This window comes from Canis aureus, chromosome 33 (genome assembly GCF_053574225.1).
Source record: "Canis aureus isolate CA01 chromosome 33, VMU_Caureus_v.1.0, whole genome shotgun sequence".
Classification (NCBI taxonomy): domain Eukaryota; kingdom Metazoa; phylum Chordata; class Mammalia; order Carnivora; family Canidae; genus Canis; species Canis aureus.
The window spans coordinates 10787917-10811616 of NC_135643.1; the positions used below are offsets into that span (position 1 = coordinate 10787917).

Genomic DNA, 23700 nt, shown 5'->3' on the forward strand with positions numbered 1-23700 from the left:
TTCCTAGCTTGCATAATGGGAGTAGATCTCACAAGTTGTAAATATTCACTTTCTCCAGTTACATCTCATCTGGTCTGTGGTCTGTACTCATTTAGACATTGTATTTTGTGGGACAGTAGGTAATCTTTGAGATCTAAGAAGAATTCATATATTTTTGGATTTCAAGGAAACCTCAAGCTGGGTCAGATTGTTCAGAGTAGTGCTAAGAGAAACAGAACCATCACCTCTGATTTATAATCTAGGGTAGTAAAATCTTGCCCATGTGCCACTGCAGTATCTCTTTTCTCTTGGAACAATTAGTCTGAATTGGTAGACTCATTGACCCTCAATTCATAGCTCGATTTGTTCTAACCACAGTTGTTTCATTGTGCACTACCTAAAATAATTTGACTTTTTTTTTTTTTTTTTGGTGGAAGAGGTAGATGAGAACTTAGAATGAAATTTGTGGCACTGATAGTGAATACATGAGATGGCCATGGCACTTTTCTCTCATTATTTGACATTGCTGTAAGGGAATATTCTTCATTTGAAACTTATGGTTGGGATATGACTAATTTTTCTTTTTCTTTTCTTTTCAAGATTTTATTTATTCATGAGAGACACAGAGAGGCAGAGAGACACAGGCAGAGGGAGAAGCAGGTTCCATGTTGGGGAGCCTGATGCAGGACTCATCCCAGGACCCTGGGGTCACGCCCTGAGCCCAAGGCAGATTCTCAACCACGGAGCCACCCAGGCGTCCCATGACTAATTTTTCATGTGAAGAGACTAGGCGGTGTGTTCCTTTTCTACAGTCAGCTCCTTAAGACAAGATGTTATCTCACATTTTTAGCATCTCCTGCATAGGCTGGAAGTATTTTGAATGAGAGGTTCTACCTAAGTATTTCTTAGCTTGTGAACCTTTATAAATTGAAGCTGACCAGTTCTCTCCCACATTTTAAAACCTAAAAGTAGGAAGTTGATTATTTTGCGGTTGGGTTTTTTTTCCCCCTTCCCAGAAGTGGTAGACATCTGCCTATGTTTTACTTATTTATTATTATTTTTTAATTTTTAGATAAGATTTTATTTATTTGACAGAAGGAGGGAGGGAGGGAGGGAAGGAGGGAGAACCAGTCTCCCGCTGAGCAGGGAACCCAACATGCGGCTCCATCCCAGGACTCCAGGACGGAGACCTGAGCCAAAGGCAGACGCTTAACCGACTGAGCCACCCGGGCACACAAGTTGCCTATGTTTTAAAAACTATATTTTGGGTCATTATTTTGAAAGCACTTAGTATTTGGTTTGAGTTTTCTTTTTTTTAATATTTTTTTTTTAATATGTTTTTTTTTTTTAATATTTATTTATACATGAGAGACACAGACTGAGAGAGAGAGGCAGAGACACAGGCAGAGGGAGAAGCAGGCTCCATGCAGGGAGCCCGATGCAGGACTTGATCCCAGGACTCCAGGATCACACCCTGGACCGAAGGCAGCCACTAAACCGCTGAGCCACCCAGGGATCCCCTGGTTTGAGTTTTCGAGTTGTGGAGAAAGGCAGTCACTTAGAAATGCAGTATCAGTTAAAGCAGGACATACCTATACTATGCCTCAGCTCTCAGATTAGTGTGTGCTTTCTTTGGAACCTATAAGCACAACAGATAACATTGACGACTTTTTGATGGGAGTTTTAACACACTTAACTTTCTTTAATGTGAAATAGTTAACAGATTGTGGCTTTAGTTTCCAAATTCTCATCTAAGGCACAGAATACCTTATAAAAATATACAATCTGGCATGCCCTCTTTTGAAGGTGGCAAGCCTTTGAATGGGTAGGAATGGGTATAGAATCTTAATAATAGTTTGTAGATTTATACTTTTCTGTGAGGATTAGCTTGCTTTATATTGAAGAGTGTGTTCATGGATAAAACAGAAAGGAGGGCTTTGTCTGGTTCATCTCTGCTTCTCCCCCTACGCCCCCAGTTGAAGCAATCCTTGAATTCTAGAAAGGTATACATACCTTCAACTACTGCCAGGGATTAACCAGTTTTAAAATGCACCTTGTGCTCTTGGAGAAGCCCTGCCCCTCCTCCACCCCCCACCCCCAGGAGGAAGGGGGGAGTGGGGGAGTTAAAATTCTGTTGGAGAGTAGCATCTGGTGGCTGAACACATCTCAGAAGAAAGCACTTTCAGACAAATTGCAAAAGGAAATTAGGTTTAGTTAGTTCTGCCACAGCGTTTTTGTTTGAATTTGACTGAAGTTAATGTTAATGACGTTTAAAAAATAATAATAAAGCAAAGTCAGATTGTTCCCAAGATAATTATGAAGCCGGTTTTTGGTGGATCTCTTTGGTGAGGGAAATTTTTCCATTGCGAAAAGCATTGCTCTTAAACTGGTATAGAACCAGTTTTGCTCTGTCCTCTTCCCTCCTGATTTGTGAGCTACTGATTACCTTGGAAGAAAATTCATGAAAGCAGAGAAACTCTGGTTAAATGTGAGCAGATATCAAAGAAGAATGCTATGGTATTTTGGAAAGTGTGGTTCAAGGAAGTAATTTCAAGAGGGAAATAATTTATGCAGTATTTTGACCTAGTGAATATCTTCATTTTTTCCCTTATGACGCCATTGTAAACAGTGTCCTTGACAGAAGAGAAACAGACAGGTCTCTTAAGTGATTTCCTTCTAGTTCATCCTGAGAGCCAGCTGAGCTTCCTGACTCAGACTACAGCTTCTTCCAAGATAAAGAAGGAGAATTGAGTCATTTTTTTTCAGTCAGCTGGTTGATGGGGATGTTCTTTGGCAACTTTAACTCAAGTGATCTCTCAAAAGATTTAGGGGATTCTGTACGAGAGCATGAAAAGGTATTCAATTGCTGCTTCTGTATTCTTTTAAAAATGGAATTTAGTGAACACTGCATTTAAGCAATTTAAATTTCACATATTCTCCGTAAAGAAAAATGTTATCTTAATCAGGGATAAGAGGGAAATCTCATTTTGGTACTGTCGTTTGTGTTGAGCATTCAAATTTATATATTACCTAATATCTGTGAAGTGGAGGAAGTAAGAAGCCAATTATCTTCATTACTGCTTTGAGATATAACACACAATTTGATTGCTTCTAAATATATAGACTTCCGGGCAGTTGCGGGAGGCTCAGCAGTTTAGCACCACCTTCAGCCTGAGGCCTGATCCTGGAGTCCCGGATGGAGTCCCACGTCAGGCTCCCCGCATGGAGCCTGCTTCTCCCCCTGCCTGTGTCTTGGCCTCTCTCTGTCTCTCTCTGTCTCTAATGAATAAATAAATTCTTTTACAAAAATAAATATATAAACTTAGTTTTCTATTAGGAATTTTCTCTATTTTGTTTTCCAAGATTGGCAAATAAACCTAATTCCAAAAATCTGTCTTTTAAAAAGGAAAGTCCTGTATGTGAGTTGTAGTAAGAACTACAGTGATGGTGTATTTTGATTTTCCCTCAGTACTAGTTGGAGATTCAGCCTACATCTTTAGGACAAAGTTTCTTGGCTCAGAAGTACAAACATAACATGCTTGGATATCATAATCTCTGTTGTGGTTCAGTTACATTTTATTGGTATAGGGTGTGTGCATAACTTTTACAGCAGCTTAAATGATTCTTATTTTACGTAAGTGAAAAAAATTGAGGGGAGAGCTAAAACTAGTATTTTTAGCTCTGCTTCAGGTTGTTTATTATAAATATACATGTATTCATTTGCTCAGAATAATACAGCAGATAGAATGCACAGTAATGTTTTGTTCAAATATAAATGTGTCAGGTGGAGCTTAGCTTTAGGCCTCAAGGGGAGAAATAAGACAGCTTTTAGTGTTAATGCCCAGAGTCCCTAAGTAAAAATTAAATTCAGAACCATCCCAAGTTCTGACTTTTTTGTGTCTTGGCAGTGATCAGTGTTGAGAATCTTTCCCCTGTGCAAACTTTCCCCTACCTATCCACAGTGAGTTAAAGCTTAACCTGATGGCCACAAAGCTAGCAGACTTAATATCCTGGAAGTCTTGTTTTCTGGTGGTGAACGTTTGTTTTCTTGTTATGGTTTATTGGCTTTGTTTTTAATTTAACCAGATTGAACTATCAGATTCTTAAGGCTGTTACTCAAGCAGTAATTTGATGTCAGGTTTAATATCTTAAGGGGAATCCCAGGAGCAACATCTTGTCAAAAAATAACTGAAGTCAACTGAAGTGGAATATATATTGTATTTCGATTGATACCTAAGTGGCCTTTACCATGGATTTAGGTATTATATCTCTAAAGGGCACCCACAGTTTGACCACACTCTAAAAGTACCAAGAATTATTGTTTCTCCATAATGGCTCATATGATGATGAATACTTAGAGACTTGTGGGCCACATGATCCTTGGCTTGGGTGGGCTGGAGAGAGTTAAGGATGTAACTTTTTAGTTACTGACTTGCCTGTATTTTACCCCAAATGATCTTGCCTTTATTTTCAGTATTGCTTACTGCTGGATTGTCAGACAAATAATATTTTAGGTGCAATGTAGTCCTATTAAGTTCAAGGTTCTCAAACTTGACTATACACTAGAAGTGCTTGCCAAGGTGCTGGTTCTACTCTGCCCGACCCCCCGCCCCCCCCCCCGCACCCCCACCGGGTGGAGCTTGGGTGGAGCCCTGCTGGCTCTGAGGTCAGAGGCCCATCCTACTACTCTTTGTGTAATGGAGTCTGTGTGTGAGAGATACATAAAGTATATCATGCAATGCAGTTACATTTTGACTTAATATACTCATATATACACATGTCCTCCTTCCCCCATTGAAATAGACAAGAGGTTGTTAGAAGAAGTAATCTCCATCTCTATAAATTCATGTATCGGTTACAGACTGTAATTGAAGTGTCCATATGCACTTAAATTTAAAAAATAAACAGAAGGTACCAAGAAGTAGTGCCCAAGTTTGATCATGCAGCACTTTCCTACGAATTGTTTCTTCTCAAGGACCTGGATATTTAATTTACCCTTTCCTGTCCACTCTGGGCTCCCTCCCAAAACAACAAACTCACACTCTACCAGGCATCCCCCAGTTTATCAGGTGGCAGATGTTTTTGTTCCCAGGGGAAAAGTTAGAACTGTGAATTGGTCAGTTATATCCAAACTCTGAAACTGAAAGGTGGTGGTGGTGGTGGTGATTTTTTTTTTTTTTTTAAACAAAACATTGTCTATGTCTACTGTTGTTGAACAAATAGTGTTCAACAAAAATTTTAAATGGGCCTCCTACTGGGAAGTAAATGTTCAAATTATAGCAGATGTCAGTTCCTGTAACAAATTCAGGAAACACTTTCTGGTATGTGGGTGTTGTAACTCTTCAGTTCTTGGAACTTTCCTTCAGGAAACTGTCCTGTCAAAAGCAGAGCAGTTGATAAAATATGTAGCACAATTCACAAGTGGTGTCCTGCAGTGTAATTAAATTTTGATTTGGTGCATATGTTTTTGTGGTCATGCTAGAGCCGAGACTATCACGTGACTTTCATCCTGGACAGTGTGCATCTGGACAACTTGTTAAATGATTCCCTTATTCTTGTCGCCTTAAAAATGCAGGTGTACCTGATTTACTCTGGATATGAATTTGTGGAAAGTGGTATAAAATTAACCAGTTCCCATTGTTTTTGTGTAAAAGAATGAAACCTGTTTTCCTAGTTTTGGCAGAAATTCCATATTTTTGTCTCTTGATTAATATTTTACAGTAGACATTTCTAAGATGGCCTATCTAGTAAGTTGGTAGCTTGAGCTGCTGTGAGCCCATGATATTAGGATGTGTGTGTGCATGTTTTAAAGGAAAACAGAACCTCTTAAGTTAATATGCTGAATTTTAAATACTTTAAAAAGTTGTTAAAAGGGATATTTATTGGTACAAAATTCTGGACAGTAACACATAGCTAACTTTTTCAAGTAACGTTGATCTGTATTCTGTTTTTCTGTAATTTTATAGTCTGTGTATCTTCCTTCCCCACTCACTTCCCTTTTAGAGTTAAACCATACTTGCCCTAACTCTCCATTTTAAAAAGCTATGTAAATATAAACTTTGTACCACAGGAAAGAAATTAGGCAGCCACATTTACTGACATTAGCACAGTAAAAAGATACAGTGGAATCCAGTGGGTTATATTTGTTTGCAAAATCAGTTTTTAGCTGAAAACGTGGGAAGGATAAAGAGATGAATGTTGTCTCCTTGTCAGGTCTCTTGGTTTTAGTAAAATTCGGAATAACTGATTAACCATAGTTTTTTGTTTTTAAGTGGGAACTGTGCCCAGAAACAAAAAGCCCTAGATGATTGGGAGTTAAAAAAAGATTGAGTTTGATAATTTTTATCATTTTGCTAATAGTGTGGGGTTTTTGTTTTAAACCTCACGACAGGTGCCTTATTCTTACAAACAGCTTCATATTTTTATTTTAACAGGCATGTTTTTCTAAGGATAAAGTGAAAATCATTAGATTTACTTAATGCGGACTTTAATTTGTAGGCTTTGAAAAGATCATGACAGTGCTCATGATAAGCCTGGAATAAAACTTGGCTTCTTCTCGAGGTCACTCATATTCTGGGGGTACCTCCAGGAGTTGGTTATTATCTATTATGTTAAAGAGTAAAGTAGAAATTTTACTCCTATGTGGTCTTTTGGTAGTGTGGTAAATGACTTTTTTTTTTTTTTTTTTGGCAGGAGGGGTGGGAATAGCTTGCTTTAATCAGTATACATTCACTATCACTCCGATCTTTTATCTCTTGTTACTTCTCATTTTATGATTTTTTTTTAGCTCAAGTTTTTTCTTTATAACTTTGAGGTATATTTTACATATCATAAGAGTTACCCATTTCAGGTGTACAATTCAATTATTTTTATTTTACTGAGTCATACAACCATCACTAGATCATTTTTAGGGCATCTTATCTCTCCAGTAAGATCCCTTAGTCCATTTATAGGTAATGCCTGTTCCTAGCTCCATGTGTGTAATTTTGGCTTTTTGTGGATGGATATTTCACATACATGGAATCTTTTGATTTCTTGCATCTGGCTTTTTTTCACTTGCATAATTTTTTTGACGTACATCTATGGCATAGCATGTGTTAGTTTTGCCTTGTATTCTGCTGTCTGAATGTGATAAACCGGTTTTGTGTGTGTGTGTTCATGTTCATGGGTAGGGGTGTCTATTATTATGAATAATGTTTCTATGAACATTTGCATGTAAGTCTTTATTTAGATATACATTTTCCTTTTGCTAGGTTGGAGACCTAAGGATGAGATTGCTGGGTCCTAGGGTAGTTTGATGATGCCTTACTTTTTGAGAAACCACTAAACTATTTTCAGACTGTATGTCCACCCTAGCCTATGTTTAAACTGATCTAATTCAGTCAATGTTTTGCAAGTTATTTTGCTATCTTTAGAGTCAGTTGGGCTGTGGAACTGGTGGTTTTGAGATCTGGTCAATTTTGCATTTGATTATTAAAAGTGATGTTTTAAATACATATGGCTTAAAAACACAACTGTTTTTCTGTAGAAAGTACTTTATAGTATTTCTAAAATTGGGCTTTTTGACAAATTTATATTAAGGAATATTTAAAGAAAACCAAATTAACATCTAAGGAGCACCTGGGTGGCTCAGTCAGTTAAGTGTCTGCCTTTGGCTCAGGTCGTGATCCTGGAGGCCTGGGCTCAAGTCCTCCATGGGATGGAGCCCTGCGTCTGGCTCCCTGCTCACTGGGGAGACAGCTTCTCCCTCTGACCCTCCTTCCTGTTGTGCTCTCTCCCTCTCTCTCAAATAAATAAATCTTAAAAAAAAAAAAAAAAAAAACCTTTTAAAGTATCCATGTATGTTTTGCCAAAGTAGGAAGTGAATCTTCCAATACATAACTCGTAAACCCTGCAAATAGCAATAAATATAAATATAAATATATTATATATATCCTTTATTTCAGAAGTGTAAAATAGCCCTGGAAATTGTCATTTAAATGTGTTGTGTTTTGTTTTAATGAAAGTGTTCAGGCAAAAATTAGCTGTTCCCATTCACTGCAGTCTTGAATGCAAAGATACGTTATCTAAGTGGAGCTTCTGGAAATTATCTTTAAAATTTGAGTCCTGCTGGGAGAAGGTGGTGACCATATGCCCTCAATCGGTGGTGTGTTCCAAACTTCAGGAAAAGATAGATCTATTTTATGAACAAAAATACTCCTGAAGTGCTCTGAAATTGTCTTTAGATGTATGTGTGATGGTAGTTAAAGTGAATCATCTTTTCAGCACTCCTGCTGCTATTCTGTTAGAGAGCTCTGAGGCCCTGGTTAGCTATCTCCTGCATGGATACCTTTAATGAGTCTGCCCAGTATGCCTTCAGCTTTGGAGCCTTAGAACGTTATGGCATGTTATTGGCATTCACTGCTTCTCGGTATTAATTTACCTTCTTAAAGATTATATCAGCATTAATAGCTTTATGACTGTGGCCAATTCACATACACAAGCAGCACTTTTAATATTTTTCATATCATGTATCGATGAACACCTCATTGCTTACTGAGAGCCAGCCACAGTGTGTACAGGGCTCTAAGCTGGTTCAGACAGATATATCTGCCTCCCCACATGAGGAGCTCATAGTTGATAGGAAGTAGGGGGTGGAGGAGGGAAAATAAGCAAACAGCCTGGCCAATGAAACAATTGCAAACTTTTAAAGCACTGTGACAAAAGACAGGGTGTCTGGTGTTGTGACAGAATAATGGAGTGTGGAACTTGGTCTCCTGGCAGCCACAAGAACCTCTGACAAAATTGACCTGAGGTGGAGAAAAAGCAGGTCATGATATATGTTAGAACTAACTGCTCTTTCAGAATATACATAGAAATAAGTGATGGTAGTACTGGAAAGGATGGCATTTTTAAACAGGGCAGGGATCCCTGGGTGGCGCAGCGGTTTGGCGCCTGCCTTTGGCCCAGGGCGCGATCCTGGAGACCCGGGATCGAATCCCACGTCGGGCTCCCGGTGCATGGAGCCTGCTTCTCCCTCTGCCTGTGTCTCTGCCTCTCTCTCTCTCTCTCAATCTCTATCATTAAAAAATAAATAAATAAAATAAATAAACAAACAGGGCAAATATGGTTTTAGGAAATACTGTCCTGAGGCAGTTTCGTTTCTTTTCTTTCTTTTTTCTTTGGTAAAGATTTTATTCTTTTTTTTTTTTTTTTTTTTTAAGATTTATTTATTCATGAGAGGGAGAGAGAGAGGCAGAGACACAGGCAGAGGGAGAAGCAGGCTCCATGCAGGGAGCCCAACGTGGGACTGGATCCTGGGTCTGCAGGATCACACCCTGTGCTGAAGGCAGGCGCTAAACTGCTGAGCGCCCCGGGCTGCCCAGATTTTATTCATTTGTTCATGAGAAACACATAGAGAGGCAGAGACACAGGCAGGGAGAGAAGCAGGCTCAATGCAGGGAGCCCGATGTGGGACTTGATCCCAGGACCGTGGGATCACACCCTGAGCTGAAGGCAGGCGCCCAACCGCTGAGCCACCCAGGCATCCCCATGTGGCAGTTTCTTGAAATAGAATTAATCCACAAAAATAATTTTTATCAAAAGTCAGCTCTGGGTTTTTTTTTTTTTTTTTTTTTTTTTTAATGAAGGCAAAATGAGTTCCATAGCAAATTGTATTTTTAAAATAGGGATTATATTTTCTAAGACTTTGCCTTAATTGGTGCATAAATATAAACAAGTTAAACATGTGGGAAAGAAATTTGAGAGTACGTTTTTCTTAGTTTGGAAAGCCATCAAATAAAGATTGTGATAAAATTAGGGAAGTCCCAGCTTAGTGAGTCCGGTCATAAGGAAGTGAAGGTTTAGACAGTAAGGAGGATATTTAGCCTGGCTATTAAATACAAAGGCTAATTTACAAAGCAACCTTTCATGCGTGTGAAAGACTGCCATACGAAGTGTGGTGAAAGATGGCCTCCACCTCTGCCAAAAACAGATCTTGGATTAATAAATTATATATGTTAAGGGTTTAAGGAAAGGAACAAACTTCTCATTGAAGATAATTAAATTGAAAACACAGTGGAAGGTGGAGTTCTTTTAGTCTATTTAGAAATAGGAAAGGGATACTCTTCTACGTTGGATATTTTAGGCAGTAGCAGATAGCTTAGGGTACTTTTTTCTCAAGGGATTCTGTGGCTTCTTGAAAAAAATGTGATCACAACAAACTACTATAGGAACTGAAAGTTCTTACCTCTGCATGCATCACAGCTATTTCTGATTATATAAAGTTACCTCAGGGATCCTGCATTCACTGTCACGTCATCTCTTGTACCTCTGTTTCATACTTCTTTTTAAATAAATATTTAGTTGTGGACCTTTTGTGGCATATGATAATTTTATGAATGTATTGTGAACATATAAAAAATGTATTTATTTTCAGGGTCCATAGTTAAATGTGGGTTTGTACATTAGACCTGTTTTACATAATTTCTATATTCATATTTTTGTCCATTCTGTGGACCGAGAGATAAACTAAGTCTCGTACATTAATGAGCTTCGATTTCTCCTATTAATCTTCTGAAGTTTTTGCTTTATGAATATTGTTACAATGCTTTTGTTGCATAAATACTCATAATTGTTATGTCTTCATTTTAAATTGTCTGCCCGCCCTTCAAGGTATTAGTTTCTTAGGTCTTCTTCCAGAAGGTTTCTTTGAGTATTGTTGATGTATTTTTTTTAAAGCTATATCTTTGTATCTTTTATCCATGTGGATTTTATTTTGGTTTGAGGAGTGAGGGTTCTGGAGCCCTCTCTTTCTCTCCCTCAAAAGTAGCCATTCTGTTCTCACTATTCAAGAGCTATTGTCAAACTCAATCACTGTGCCCTTTTAAGGTGTATTAATATGCCTAGAGCCAACCTCCCTTCTTTGACCGTGCTTTTGGAATTTTCGTGGATATTTTTCAAGACAACTTGAGTATTTTGTTTAAAAAAAATAAAAAAGCTGGTGGCCTTTTAATGGGATAACTTCCTATAAAAACCTCATCCTGTTTTTGAGAAGTATTAAAGTTTTAGACAGGATTACTGTGTTCTTTGCAGATTTTCATGGAATGGAAAAGAGTAGGTTTGAGTGCCAGGGACTCCTGAATCACTAGCCAGACACCCCTTATTTATCTTGGGGACATTTGGGAAATGTTGTTTGCCTCAGTTTCTCCAGGAGGAAATGAAAATGTACATTTGCTCTTGTCCCAAATGAATGCATTGTTCGTCTAACTCTCTAGAGTGGAATCCTATTTCTGTTAGGTGACTTACATTGGACTTTAGGCAGAGGAGGATTTTGTAGTCTCTATTTGCTGTAGAGAAGATCTTTCTTTTTCTTTTCTTTTTTTCTTGAACTCTAAGATTTTATTTTTAAGTAATCTCCAAACCCAGTGTGGAGCTCAGACTCAAAACCTGAGATGAAGAGTTAGTTGCATGCTCCACTGACTGAGCCAGCCACATGCTTTGAGAGAATCTTACTTCCTAGCAGATTTTTTTCCATTCACTTTTCCTTGACCATAATACAATTTCTGCTCTAAAATATTCTGTAGTTTGGTAAAACAAAAGCAACAATATATTAAAGTTAATTGTGATTAAAATGAAAGAGAAACATCTTCCATAATTTTCAACAACTTGACCAAACATTTTCCTTTTGATCCTTTTCCATTTTTTCTTTACACATTAAATGTTACCACATTTTGAATCATTCTTGATATATGTTTGATAGGTGATTTATTCAATATTGAGGGGGAAAGGTGAGTTAGAGATTACTTTAGGCGGTTGTGATTTTTTAGATTGTCATTTTGTCTTAAATTTGAAGAGGAACGTAAGGTCTTTTATGCTTAGAAATGCCATGCTAGGAATACATTTTTAAAAGCCAAAAGCCTCCCCTTGAATAAAGCAAGGTGTTATTTTATTTTTTTTAAGATTTTATTTATTCATGAGAGATACACAGAGAGAAGCAGGGACATAGGCAGAGGGAGAAGTAGGCTTCCCGCAGGGAGCCCCATGCGGGACTCCATCCCAGGACCCTGGAAGCATGACCTGAGCCAAAAGGCAGACGCTCAACCACAGAGCCACCCAGGTGCCCCTAGAAGTCGGAATCCTAATGCAGATTGAAATCAGGTTATTTCTCGTTGTGCTTTTAAATATTTTTTAAAAATTAGCCAATGAAAAATTGCGTTTCTTGTTTTTGCGATCTCGTTTTATAAATGTTAAGGAAATAACAGGTTTTTACCAATTGTCTTTAACTGTAAATTTTAATCTAATTGTTTAAATTACCAAGAACAGAAAATTCAGATCTTATATTTTTTATAGAATTCCTTTAAAAATTGTGCCCAAACTGTAGGACAGTAAGAGCCACTGTAATTATTATTATTTTTTTTTAAAGAGAAACATTTCTGATTTAACTCAAAAAATCATTTCTTTCACTGTTTTCATAGTTGAATTGCTGGTAAGAGTGGGTGTTACTTCAATAGATGTTGGGAATTTAAAAAGAAAGCATGCATGGTTTCCTATTTACAAACTGCTTTTTTCCAGAAATAGGTTTGGAGCACAGAAAATGTTTTGCAGAAGCAGCAATGAAAATCATGTGATGAAGGTTAGGCCCCAGGCTGAACCCAGAATGTTTCTTCACTAACGGTGCCAAAATGTCAAACATGTGGTACAGAAATGGAAAACAGTGCAATTGATTAAACAAGGCTGATGAACCATACTTGAATAAGATAGTTTGTCTTCTGCTTAAGTGGGTTCTTTTGGAGGGAGGTAAGAGACCTTTAGGTTTAATAGGAAGAAAATGTGGAAATAAAGAATTCTCCTGGTAGTATTTCTCTTGGTGAACTTTGGGTACTTTGAAGGAACAGACATGTATAATTTTGGTATATGGTAATTATCACTGACTCTCTAAGGTATCGGTTTTCACTCCCATTGTACAGATGAAGAAACTGAGGCTCATGGAGGTTAAATGACTGATCACAGTCACAGAGCCAGAAGGTGACACTTGGCACACAGCCTCCACTAATCTACTCTAGACTTTCACATTAATGTCATCTTTGTCCTGTATACATTAATCTGTATGGTCAGTGGTCCTTGGTTTTACTAATGGAGCAAAGGGAGGATGGAGAAAATGGAGCATGATTCTGTGCGTTGTGTCTTTTAATTAAAGTGTATGAAACAGGAAGAGGGAATGAGATGAGAGTAGAGAAACATGGTATGTGTAAAATTCGTCTCAGGGTGAAGAAAGGTACAGAAGAAATGGGAGATTGGTATTTCCTAATGCCCCGCACTGGGAAGTGCCTTTTCCCCACAATTGCGTTGCCACATGGGGAATTAAGGAAACAAACAGTGCAACTGTTTGAAGTTGTGAGGTATTTGTAACTCAGGGAACTCTGTATTATTTGGAAAGGGAGATTTATGTTGCTGGAACTTCCCTGGATAAAAGATGTGAAATCCCTTGTACCCTTCATCCTCTTTCAGAATGCTGCTTGCTTATAAGAAACTCATTTTGGAGTGAAACTGACCTCCTTCTGCCTCTTCCTGTTTAGTATGAAATGTGTGCTCCCCTTTGCCTCTGCTGCAGGACACCACACTTTTCATGCCACTCTTGGATTCTCCTTTTTTTTTCTTCTGGTCTCTTACCCTGCTTCATATGCTGTCAGCTCTAGGGACTGGTGTACTGTGTTTAGTATTATCTTAGTTTCTCCTTGGGGAGATGGATGGGAGGAACATATTAAAAATGGATGAGGGGAGAGCCAAGGCCTGTGCTGCTTTGCCCAGCGCTGGGACCCCAGCTGTAGATCCTTAATAATGGTGCACAGGGATTGAAGACTTAACTATTTGCTAGGCATGGGACTAAAGTCCCATAAAGTATGTATATGTACACTCGTTCACTTCATTCTTACAACAGTTCTAAACCTTTGGTACAATTAGAACTTGGAGTTTGTGACCTACCCTGTTGGCCTAAGCTTGTAGTGACAGACTCTCGAAGGTGCCTTTCACAAACGTAGCTGTTAGGAAAGATCTCCCGGGTCACTTTGCAGTGTGCTGCACTGTGGCGGTTGCGGTTTCAGTCGAGCACCAACACTGTGACTTGGGGAATATTTCTCTTCTGTGCAGCAGTGCCTCTCAACACGGGGGAGGCAGGGAAAAGAGGAGGAGGTTATTTAACCCCCACCCCCCACAGGGATATTTGTCAAAGCCTAGAAACATATTTGATTGTCACAGCTGGGAAGATGCTGTGCTGCCATCACCTAAGATGCGAGCCAGGGATCCTGCTAAACATCGTACGATGCAGGGAACAGCGTTCTCGGGCACAAAGGATTATTTGGTCCAAAATGTCAGTAGTGCCTGAGTTCAGAAGCCCTGCTCTGCTGCTTCCCCCTAGCTCATAGGTATGGGTATATTAGTGCTGCAGAGAACATCAGCATATTGTAATCAGACTCCATCCAGCTCAGCCATGGCCGGCCCCACGTGTTGGTTATTTAGCCTGTTTGTTTAGGACACAGTGTGTGTGTGTGTGTGTGTGTGTGTGTGCGCGCGCGCGCAGGACGCTGCTGGGCACCATGTGGGTTACACAGCCCTGTAGGAAAGGAAGAAATGGAAGAAACACGTCTGAGTGTGGTGGAGGGGAAAGGATTTGTTGAAGCAGAGGGGACAAGGGGAAGGGCAAAGGCTTGGATATATACAGGCTGCAAATTTGGAGAGTGTAAACCCCGAGTGGGATAAAGAGCACTTCTGGAAGTGCATCCAGGGACATTTTCAGATTTCTCCTTTCTCACTCACCTGAGTGCTCTCAGTTTACTTTGTACTATCAGACATTAGCTCACTTAAACCTCACATTAGTTTACCATTGTTACCATGATCTTTTTAAACTGGCTGACATTCAGGTTAAATGACTTGCTTAGAGGACACTGCTAGAAAGTCGTGGAGCCCAAGTTCAAACCTATCCCTAATTCCAGACACTATGCTCTTCATCAGTTTACTGTGCTGGTAGCCAGAGTGTTGCATCCTGCTGCATATTGCTCATCCTCCTCCCTGCCTTCCCCGAATTCAGCAAAGCTGCTGTAGGAGACTGACACACAGCAGTCTCCATCTGGGGACCTTGAGTGGCCTTTCGGTTGCTCCGCAGCAGGAGGTGACATACAGGGGTCAGAGGTGAGGGAGCCCATTAGCAGAGAACTAAGTCAGGCCTTTTAAGGCAGCAAGGAAAGACTTCTCAGTGACATGGGGCCTTAACATACCTAGCAGGGAAGAGGTTGATTTGCAGAAGCGTTTTGAACTAACTCAAGGGAGAAAATAGGCAGAAAGGGAGATTGGTAGGTATAAGGTAACCACCTATTGTATTACAAATTTACTTGTGTAAAATGCATGTCTAAAATCTTGGCCTTTTGTATCTTAGATATCAGATGTGACTTAAACTAGGGAAACCATAGAATCAAGCCCTTCTTAAAGACCAGGGCTTTCTTGCTTGGTAATATTGTAGGGAAGGACTTGCAGGGAAAACACTTTGAAATATGAAGAAGGAAATGTGATTCCAGTGGTTCCTCTATAGGCATTAAATCTGTACATGAAGAAGCAGGACAAGAATTGGAGAAGATTAATTTTCTGAAACCTCACAACCAACCTGGTTCTCAAATAGGGGAAAACAGTGATTTTTTTTTTTTTTACACAGGTGAAGATTGGAGGAGGGAGGAGGGAAAGGTGAATTAAGCCTCTACAATGGCTGCTAAGGAGTTTGCCTTGAAAGCTTCCCAAATGGGAGTCTGAAATGTCTTTCTTCAAATGCATGTATGTATCTCTGCTGGATCCCTTGTTTCGTCTCATTAGAGCAAAAGTGGAAGATTCTGAAAGAGCAAGGAAAGGTTTGGCTCCGTGTACACACATGGATAAACTCTTGCAGTGTGCAGGCGTATGTATGTTCAAGCTGCTTCAGTTCTGCCAACAGTAGCTGTCATGATGTGTCTCACAGAGTTCAGGACCATTCTTCAGTTCTTTCCTTTCAGGAGCCACTGTACTGGTTAATAGATGAATTTGTGCTTTCCACTTTCCTCTTCCCCCCCAAAGATTTATTTATTTAGAAGCGTGCCCATGCCCAAGTGGGGAGGAGGGGCAGAGGGAGAGATAATCTCCAGCAGACTCTGTGTGGAGCAGGGAACCCAATGTGGGGGTTCAAGCGCATGATCCTGAGATCACGACCTGAGCTGAAACTGAGTCAGACACTTGACTGAGCCATCCACATGTACCCACCACCTTACCCCCTTTCTGATGGAGACTTCTGGTTAAATCTGAAGTGTCTTTTTTTTTTTTTTTTTTTTAAGATTTTATTTATTAAACATGAGAGACACAGAGAGAGAGAGGCAGAGACAGGCAGAGGGAGAAGCAGGCTCCATGCAGGGAGCCTGACGTGGGACTCGATCCCAGTTCTCCAGGATCACGCCCTGGGCTGAAGACACTAAACCGCTGAGCGACCCGGGCTGCCCTAAGTCTGAAGTTTTATCTGTAGATATGGGTGATGGAACCATGTGGGATCTCTTCGTGTTTGGCAGCCTCTTAGATCCTACCATATTTATGCATTTATTCTTTTTTAAAAATTTATTTTTCATTTTTATTTTTAAGATTTTATTTATTTATTCATGAGAGGGGCAGCCCCGGTGGTGCAGCGGTTTGGCGCCGCCTGCAGCCTGGGGTGTGATCCTGGAGACCCGGGATCGAGTCCCACATCGGGCTCCCTGTGTGGAGCCTGCTTCTCCCTCTGCCTGTGTCTCTGCCTCTCTCTCTCTGTGTCTATGACTAAATAAATAAAATCTTAAAAAAAAAAAAAAAGTTTATTTATTCATGAGACACACAGAGGCGGAGACACAGGCAGAGAAAGAAGCAGGCTCCATGCAGGGAGCCTGATGTGGGTCTTGATCCTGGAACTCCAGGATCACACCCTGGGCCGAAGGCAGACGCTCAACTGCTGAGCCACCCAGGCGTCCCTATGAATTTACTCTTGTGGCTAATTTCCCTAACACTGTATTGGGAAATTTTTCAAACATTCAGAAAGTTGGAAGAATTGAACAGTAAAAAGCCTTATTCCCAGATTATACTATTAACTTTATTATTATATTTGTTTTCTCACATATGTACTCATCTCTTCATTGCTATGTCTATCCATTAATCTCTTATGCCTCTTGTGTAAGTTCCAGATCCCAGAATACTTCGCTTGTATGTCATTAAAGTATTTATTTACAGGGTTTTCCCCCTTTCACCACAAAAGTCACATGCCACGAAACGCACAAACTTTAAGTGTACTGGTGCATTTGACAGCAGTATATGTCTGCGTAACCCAAATCCCTCCAAAAATGTAGGACTAATTTTAGGGTCATTATATTTGGTGTGCATGTGGGAAGATGATTAGAAGATGTGTAAATGGACTCACTCTGTTTTATTTGTCCTCCTTTCAAGGTTTAGTTTCTGTGTATTTCTCATTTTTTAAAGATGGATGTATTTTGAGAGATATAGTACCTCAAGCAGGGGGAGGGATGGAATCCTTACTCCCCACCCCCATTGTGGAGCCAGCTGTGGGGCTGCACCCCAGGACCCTGAGGTCATGACCTGCGCCAAAATCAAGAGTCAGATGCTTAACCGACTGAGCCACCCAGGTGCCCCTTGAGTATTGCTTTTAAAATGACTTCTCCCTGACTCATAGACTACAATTTCTTCAGTCTGTGACTGGGCAACATGGGGACTGCTTTCTTTGAAACAAGCAAAGCCTTCTTTACAGAGTGCTTTGACGGCTTAAGTCCAAAATCATTGAATTTTTTTTGGATTAGCTCTTTGCCCAGTCAAGATGCTTCATGGGAGTAGAGCCCCCTGTCCATTCTTTAAGACCTCCCTATTTCTGGGTAACAGTGGGATGCATGTGACAGAGTGCAATTAAAGCCTGATGCTTAAAGAGTGCATGTAGTAGAGGGGCGCCAGGGTGTTTGGGTTGTGTTCTTCCAGGATCATGCTATGGAAGTCACTGGTAGGGAGAATGGGGTCTTTCCTGAAAGTGGTGGACTCAGTGTCACTCATCCTGCATGGGTGGGCTCAGGGTTCTCAGAGCCTCCGTCTTCTGCCAGGATGAATGAGAGAATCTGGGAATACAGGAATGCTTTCCCAAGTAACCTGGTGGTGGGTCTGTAGACAACCAGGGGCCCCAAGCTGAAGTGGGGCAAGTTGTAATTTGTCAATCAAATTATCTGATTGAATGTTACCTGTTTATTTCTATTCTGTTCTTCTCCAGGTTTTGGTAAAGTCTTATGTAAATATTTCAGCCACTTCCTAGCTATTTTATAGTAAGGGAATAGTTAGTTGAATCTGTGATTGGGCCAGAGTTGTAGTGGAAGCAGCATTCCCTGGGGCAGAGGGAAGATAGCAGCCTTAATTAGTGAGAGATCCCCTAGAAGGTTTAAATCCAAGGAATAAGATTAAAGTGTGTAAGAGGTTCAGTCCACATTCATTTTGAAGATCTTGGTTTAATTTTATCAAGGCTGTCAGCCTGTTTCCTTACACTGTCAACCTGACAAATGTCCTTTTATTTAAATGAAGGTATTCAAATCTAGTGGTGTAGTCTCCCACCAGACTTCTAAAGAACCAGGACATTTGAGGAACAGTAAGTTCTGACCTTTAATAGCAGCCACTGGCTTAATTCTTCATATTTTCCACAAACCACACCCGCCTGCTGGAGTAGATAGCTCAGGGAAGTTGGATGGACTTGCTGTGCCTTGGGATTTTGAATCCCAGAGCCTCTCCTGATGTTTTCCTTTGCTCTGCTGTCTCCCTCATATTCTGTCCTTTCCCATTCATTTCACCCTAAATCATATACAGCTGTAGCATGAAGTCTATTACTGCATTGAAGATGCAGCTGGAACCAGTGACTGGGTTGGTTTTTATGCCTCCTCGTTTCCCAGGCTTCCACCAGCACACTATTTCTACAACCCTTTTGAGGCTGTTGACCATTAGGCCAGGCAGGGTATTAGAGCTGAGTCCTGGAGGTAATAGATAACATCGTACAGTGAATGGTGCCAAACCCTGGAGGCAGCCAGCTTGGCACACTGTGCATCACACACTACATTATACCAGTCTTTTGGAATAAAAAAGTAAGGCATTAAAATTAGAGATAAGAGTAGAGATTTCTCATCTTTCGCCCTCAAGTTAGGAAAGCTGATAAGAGAGAAATTTGGTGTTCCTGAAAGACTGACATGTTTCAGAAGACATTTCAGAAATAGTCTGTACTTTACTCCTTTAAAATGAAACACTTCAAAATAAACTTAAAAATTCACCCTCTGTCTTTCTTAATAATTTAGGATCTAGTCCAAGGGCTGACAAACCTTTTCTGTAAAGGACCAGATGGTAAATATCTCAGGCTTTGCCTATCCACACAGTCTTTGTTGCAACTAGTCAGCTCTGCTGTTCCAGGACCAAAGCAACCATAGACAGTGTGTAAACAAATGGGCAGGGTTATGTTCCAATAAATCTTTATTTATAAAAACAAGCAGCTGGGCCAGATTTGGCTCACAAGCCAGTTTGCTAACCTCTGGTCTAGTCCATCTTTTTGTTTCTGCTAACTTTGTTTACTGTACATTTTTAGGTTGAAATTTAAGCATTGCTCAATGATCATTCAAATTGGAATGTTCAAACAAATTTTTTCCCTCTTTGCTGCTGGTAGCCTTATTCTTTTTAAATTGATTTTACTTAAAAGCCTGAAATTTCTGAGCTAAGCATGTTAGGAAATCAAGGAACAATCACATGGGGATGTTCAACTAAATGTTCCTTTTACATTTATTACTGAATTTTTTAAATCGTGGAATTGTGGCTGCTGGTTCAACAAACACGCAAGGATACAAGGAAGTCTTGAAAATAGTGTGAAACCATTTGAATTAGGAAGTCAGGCCAGACTTTGCACAGCAAGGCTCTGTATCCATTGGGCACCAGGACTGTGTTCTTTGGGGCAATGAGGAGGATGGAGGGCTGGGAGGAGTGGTCAGTTTTGTTTTTGTGATCATCTGGGGCCACAGCTAAGTCCATTTGCATTCTGAACTTTGACATCCCCACTCTGTTCATTACCTAAAATTGATGGTTTTTCATGAACAAATAATTTGAGGTCATTGTTTCAGGAGGAGAAAAGTCCACAGGCAATTCTTAGGGGCTTGCTGCCCTAAAATATCACTGAGGCTCTGGGCCAACCAGGTGGATTGGGTGGCTGCAAAAAGGCTGTCATCCCCTTGAATTATCAGTGGTTCTTTGGACCCTTTTTAGGAGAAATTTGGAGTTGTAGTTGGGGAATGATGTAAATAAGATGGTGCAAACATCCCATGGTGAATGATCACCCCTCCAGGACTTACATGCTTTCTCAGCAGGGGCATAGGGACCCCTTCCCCTCTTCCAAACCCCTGTTTGTTCTTCAAGCTCAGATGTCACTGCTCCTAATTAAATCATCCCAGACTCCTTCCTTTAGAGTTGATGTTTTTCTCCTCTGATTCTTTAGTGCTTGTGGCACTTGTAACCAGCCTCTGCAATCAATCTTAGCAGTCTGCCCCTACCCCCTTTTGTATTTCTCCCGCTAGATTGTAGAATCCTTACTCTTTTGTCCTTAGGTCTAGCACATAGGAAGGGAGTCAATATTGACTGGAAACAAATAGATTTTCTGTTTTTATTCTGTGAGGCTGAAGGTCTTAGTTGGACTATGGAAAACCATAGAAGTGCATTTGTGCTCTTAAATAACCTTAGGTGCAATAAAATTTAAAATGCGATGATGTTGGAAGAAACCATTTTACAATCAGACACTGTTAATATAAAGCATCAGTGCATTTGGTTATTTTAAATGTTTGCTTATTGTTTCCTTACAATAGGACTATTTGCTTCTGCTTTTCAAAGACAGAGTTAAATTTTAAAGCAAATTTAAAATTTTAAAGCATTATAAACTCTGAAGCTCTTGAAGTGTATTTAAAAAAATTAAGTGAACTCTCAAGCTTCTAGTTTACTGGTGTTGAAGAAGGTAGAGGGTGCTGTATTAAGTTTGATAAATACCCTTTGTTTTAAGCAAGTGAACTGCCTGTTGGCAGTGATGGGGAAAAGATGATATATTCTGCATATAAATGTCCATGGCTGGGCCAAAATCCAGCCCAAGGAATCCTGACAAGCTTTGTAAGGCTCATAACACTGCTTAGCAGAGGTCAAAATGAAGGGAGACTTCTCCAGAAAAACAATGACTTACTGTTTAGCTTTCAGGAGATGCCAATTATAGCCGGTGGTAGGAGGTGAGCTGGGGTTATGATGAAAATGAGAATATTTAGAAACATGTAATTGTTGCTTGTTGCCATATAAAATACCAATACACGTTTCCAGCTTTCTTCTCCTATAATAATCTCCCTGTTCTTCCTTCTTGAAATGTCTGTAGGATAAAATGGAAGAGATAATGAATGCCTCTAGCTTTTATGACATTAAGCTTTCTTTCTGTGAAAACAAATGTGACATGGGCAGTTAACTAAAAGAAGATAACTGTAAGTCAGGAGGTAAAGAAAAAACCTGATGATTCTGTAAAAACATACCAACACTTGATTCTTACATTATTGTCTGTTTTGTGTGATATGCAAGTGAGTTAGGATTATCTTTGTGTTTTACATCCATGTGTGTTAGAGCCTAACCACCCTCCCCCGCCTCTTTTTTTTTTAGTTGTAGAAAGTTTATCTCTTCATATATACATGTCCACAGCAGCTTGTTTAACTAGGTTTAAAGTATAATTGGCAGTGGCTTCCACTGGAGGTTATGTGTTGACCAGGGGATGGAAAATCCATCCTTAAGTTTAGTCTTCAATATACTCCCATAATGGAATGAGTTTCATTAAATGGGCAGAGGAGGAGCCCTACATTATTTTGTTTGTTCAGTAACTGAAATGTGCTAATGGGTCTCTACATATTCATTTAAAGAATAAATGTTTCTTAACATTTTCTTTTTTAGAAAAGTAAATCACCTCTTGCCAGTTTCCTTATTATCCCATTGTTCCTGACTGTTCTTATCAATACATAGACATTGTTTTTCCTTTCATTTTCCAAAAGTAAGCCTTTTCCTGTTGCTTTTTGCTGTTGGTTAGTGAGTCTGAATGCTGAGCATTTATTCTGGCTGAAGCAGCACTTGGTACATTGGCCCAGTTTCAAACAGTTCTTCTTATCGTATGTGCTGCAATTGGTTCTCTGGAATGTGTGTGTGTTGGAAGTTCGGTCATTGGGAGGGACTTTTCCTTTTGGAATGGTAAATCCTGTAGTTGTCTTAGCTGTTCTGTAGAATGTAATTCATTCAGTTTGATATATGTGGGGAATTATATGCTGCTCAAGATGTTAAGTGACAAAAAAAATCCCCTTAGTATATTTGATCTCTTATGACTCGTCTTAACAAACAAAAAAATAAACTTGTTCCTGAATAATTTCTTGAGAGTAGTTGCTTTTCTTGTTTTTTTAAATCCCTTAGAGGCATTTTAGCAGTCTCATGAGATACAAGATGAATTTAGGAATTATTTGTTTTTCTCTTGCTTTCTGTGTGGTACTTGAAAATTTGATTGATGTGTAAATCTTATTTGTGGGATGCTGTCCATAACTGCCAAGTTTTAAAAAAAAAAATACTGTCTTTTGAAAATGTTTCTGTTAGCTCCAGATTGTATAATTTGTTGTTCATTAAAGAAAAAAAAAAAAAAAGACACTACTTGAGGTTCTGCATCTGTATGCAGATTTCCATCCATTCAGTCAGTACTCCTTAGCCTAATGGGTTAGTGCTTGCTCCACAGTGTGGAGCAAGAGAGAAAAGGTGACTGACGTTCTGTAGCATATGTTCTTGGAGGAAGTGAGTGTGGAGAGCCAGACATAATTTTCTTTTAAAGATTTTATTTATTTATTCATGAGAGACACAGAGAGAGAGAGAGAGAGAGGCAGAGTCACAGGCAGAGGGAGAAGCAGGCTCCATGCAGGGAGCCCAATGTGGGACTCGATCCCAGATCTCCAGGACTATGCCCTGGGCCGAAGGCAGGCGCTAAACCGCTGAGCCACCTGAGCTGCCTGAGAGCCAGACATAATTGAACAGATAAATGAATAGACGAGATAATTTTTAGATAGTGATAAAAAGAGATGGAGCAGGGTGAAGTGCTGCAGAACTCCTGCTGGTGAGGCCAAGTGCTCATTTAAATCTGGGACCTCACTGAGGAGCTCATTTAACCCGAAGGTGTTGCTGGCAACATTGTCCTCCACTCTCCTGAGGGAGCATCCAAGTAGGGGATCAGCAATGCACAACTCTACCGGTTCTAGGCATGGAAATGCCAGTGTGGCTAGTACTTGAGAAGGGCAGGGGGGAGGGGCTTATATCTGGAGATAGTGTGCTGGAGATAGAGCCTTATAGATCAACCTTCTGGGTTTTAATCTTGAATTCTAAGGGAAGCCTATGCTGATCTTACAGCAGTGGAAGGAGCCATGTAATCTCATTTGCATTTTAAAACTTTCTAGATGTTGTATTTTTTGTTTTGTTTTGTTTTCCCCACAATGCATTTAAAACAGCATGGAGAGATTTTTTTTTCATTGTGGGATTTTTGTTGAAGTTTTAGTCCTAGGGACAGCTTATTAATATTATTCTGAATCTTATTTGATTTAAAATGAATGTGTATTTGCTATAAATGTTATTTAGCCTTTTTTTTTTTTTTGG

The 23700-nt window shown here is 39.7% G+C and overlaps 1 protein-coding gene across 5 annotated transcripts in view; it reads left to right on the top strand.

Annotated features, from left to right (window-relative positions):
- The window catches only part of AFF1 (ALF transcription elongation factor 1), a 202457-nt gene that overhangs the window by 76529 nt on the left and 102228 nt on the right, over positions 1-23700 (top strand). The window contains exon 1 of one of the 5 annotated variants that reach the window (XM_077882801.1): positions 15662-15777. The exons of the other annotated variants lie outside the window; for them this stretch is intronic. Coding sequence (XP_077738927.1) covers positions 15758-15777 — 20 coding nt within the window. The 5' untranslated portion in view covers positions 15662-15757. Of the gene's footprint in view, positions 1-15661; positions 15778-23700 lie in introns of those variants that run through there. 5 annotated transcript variants of the gene reach the window in all.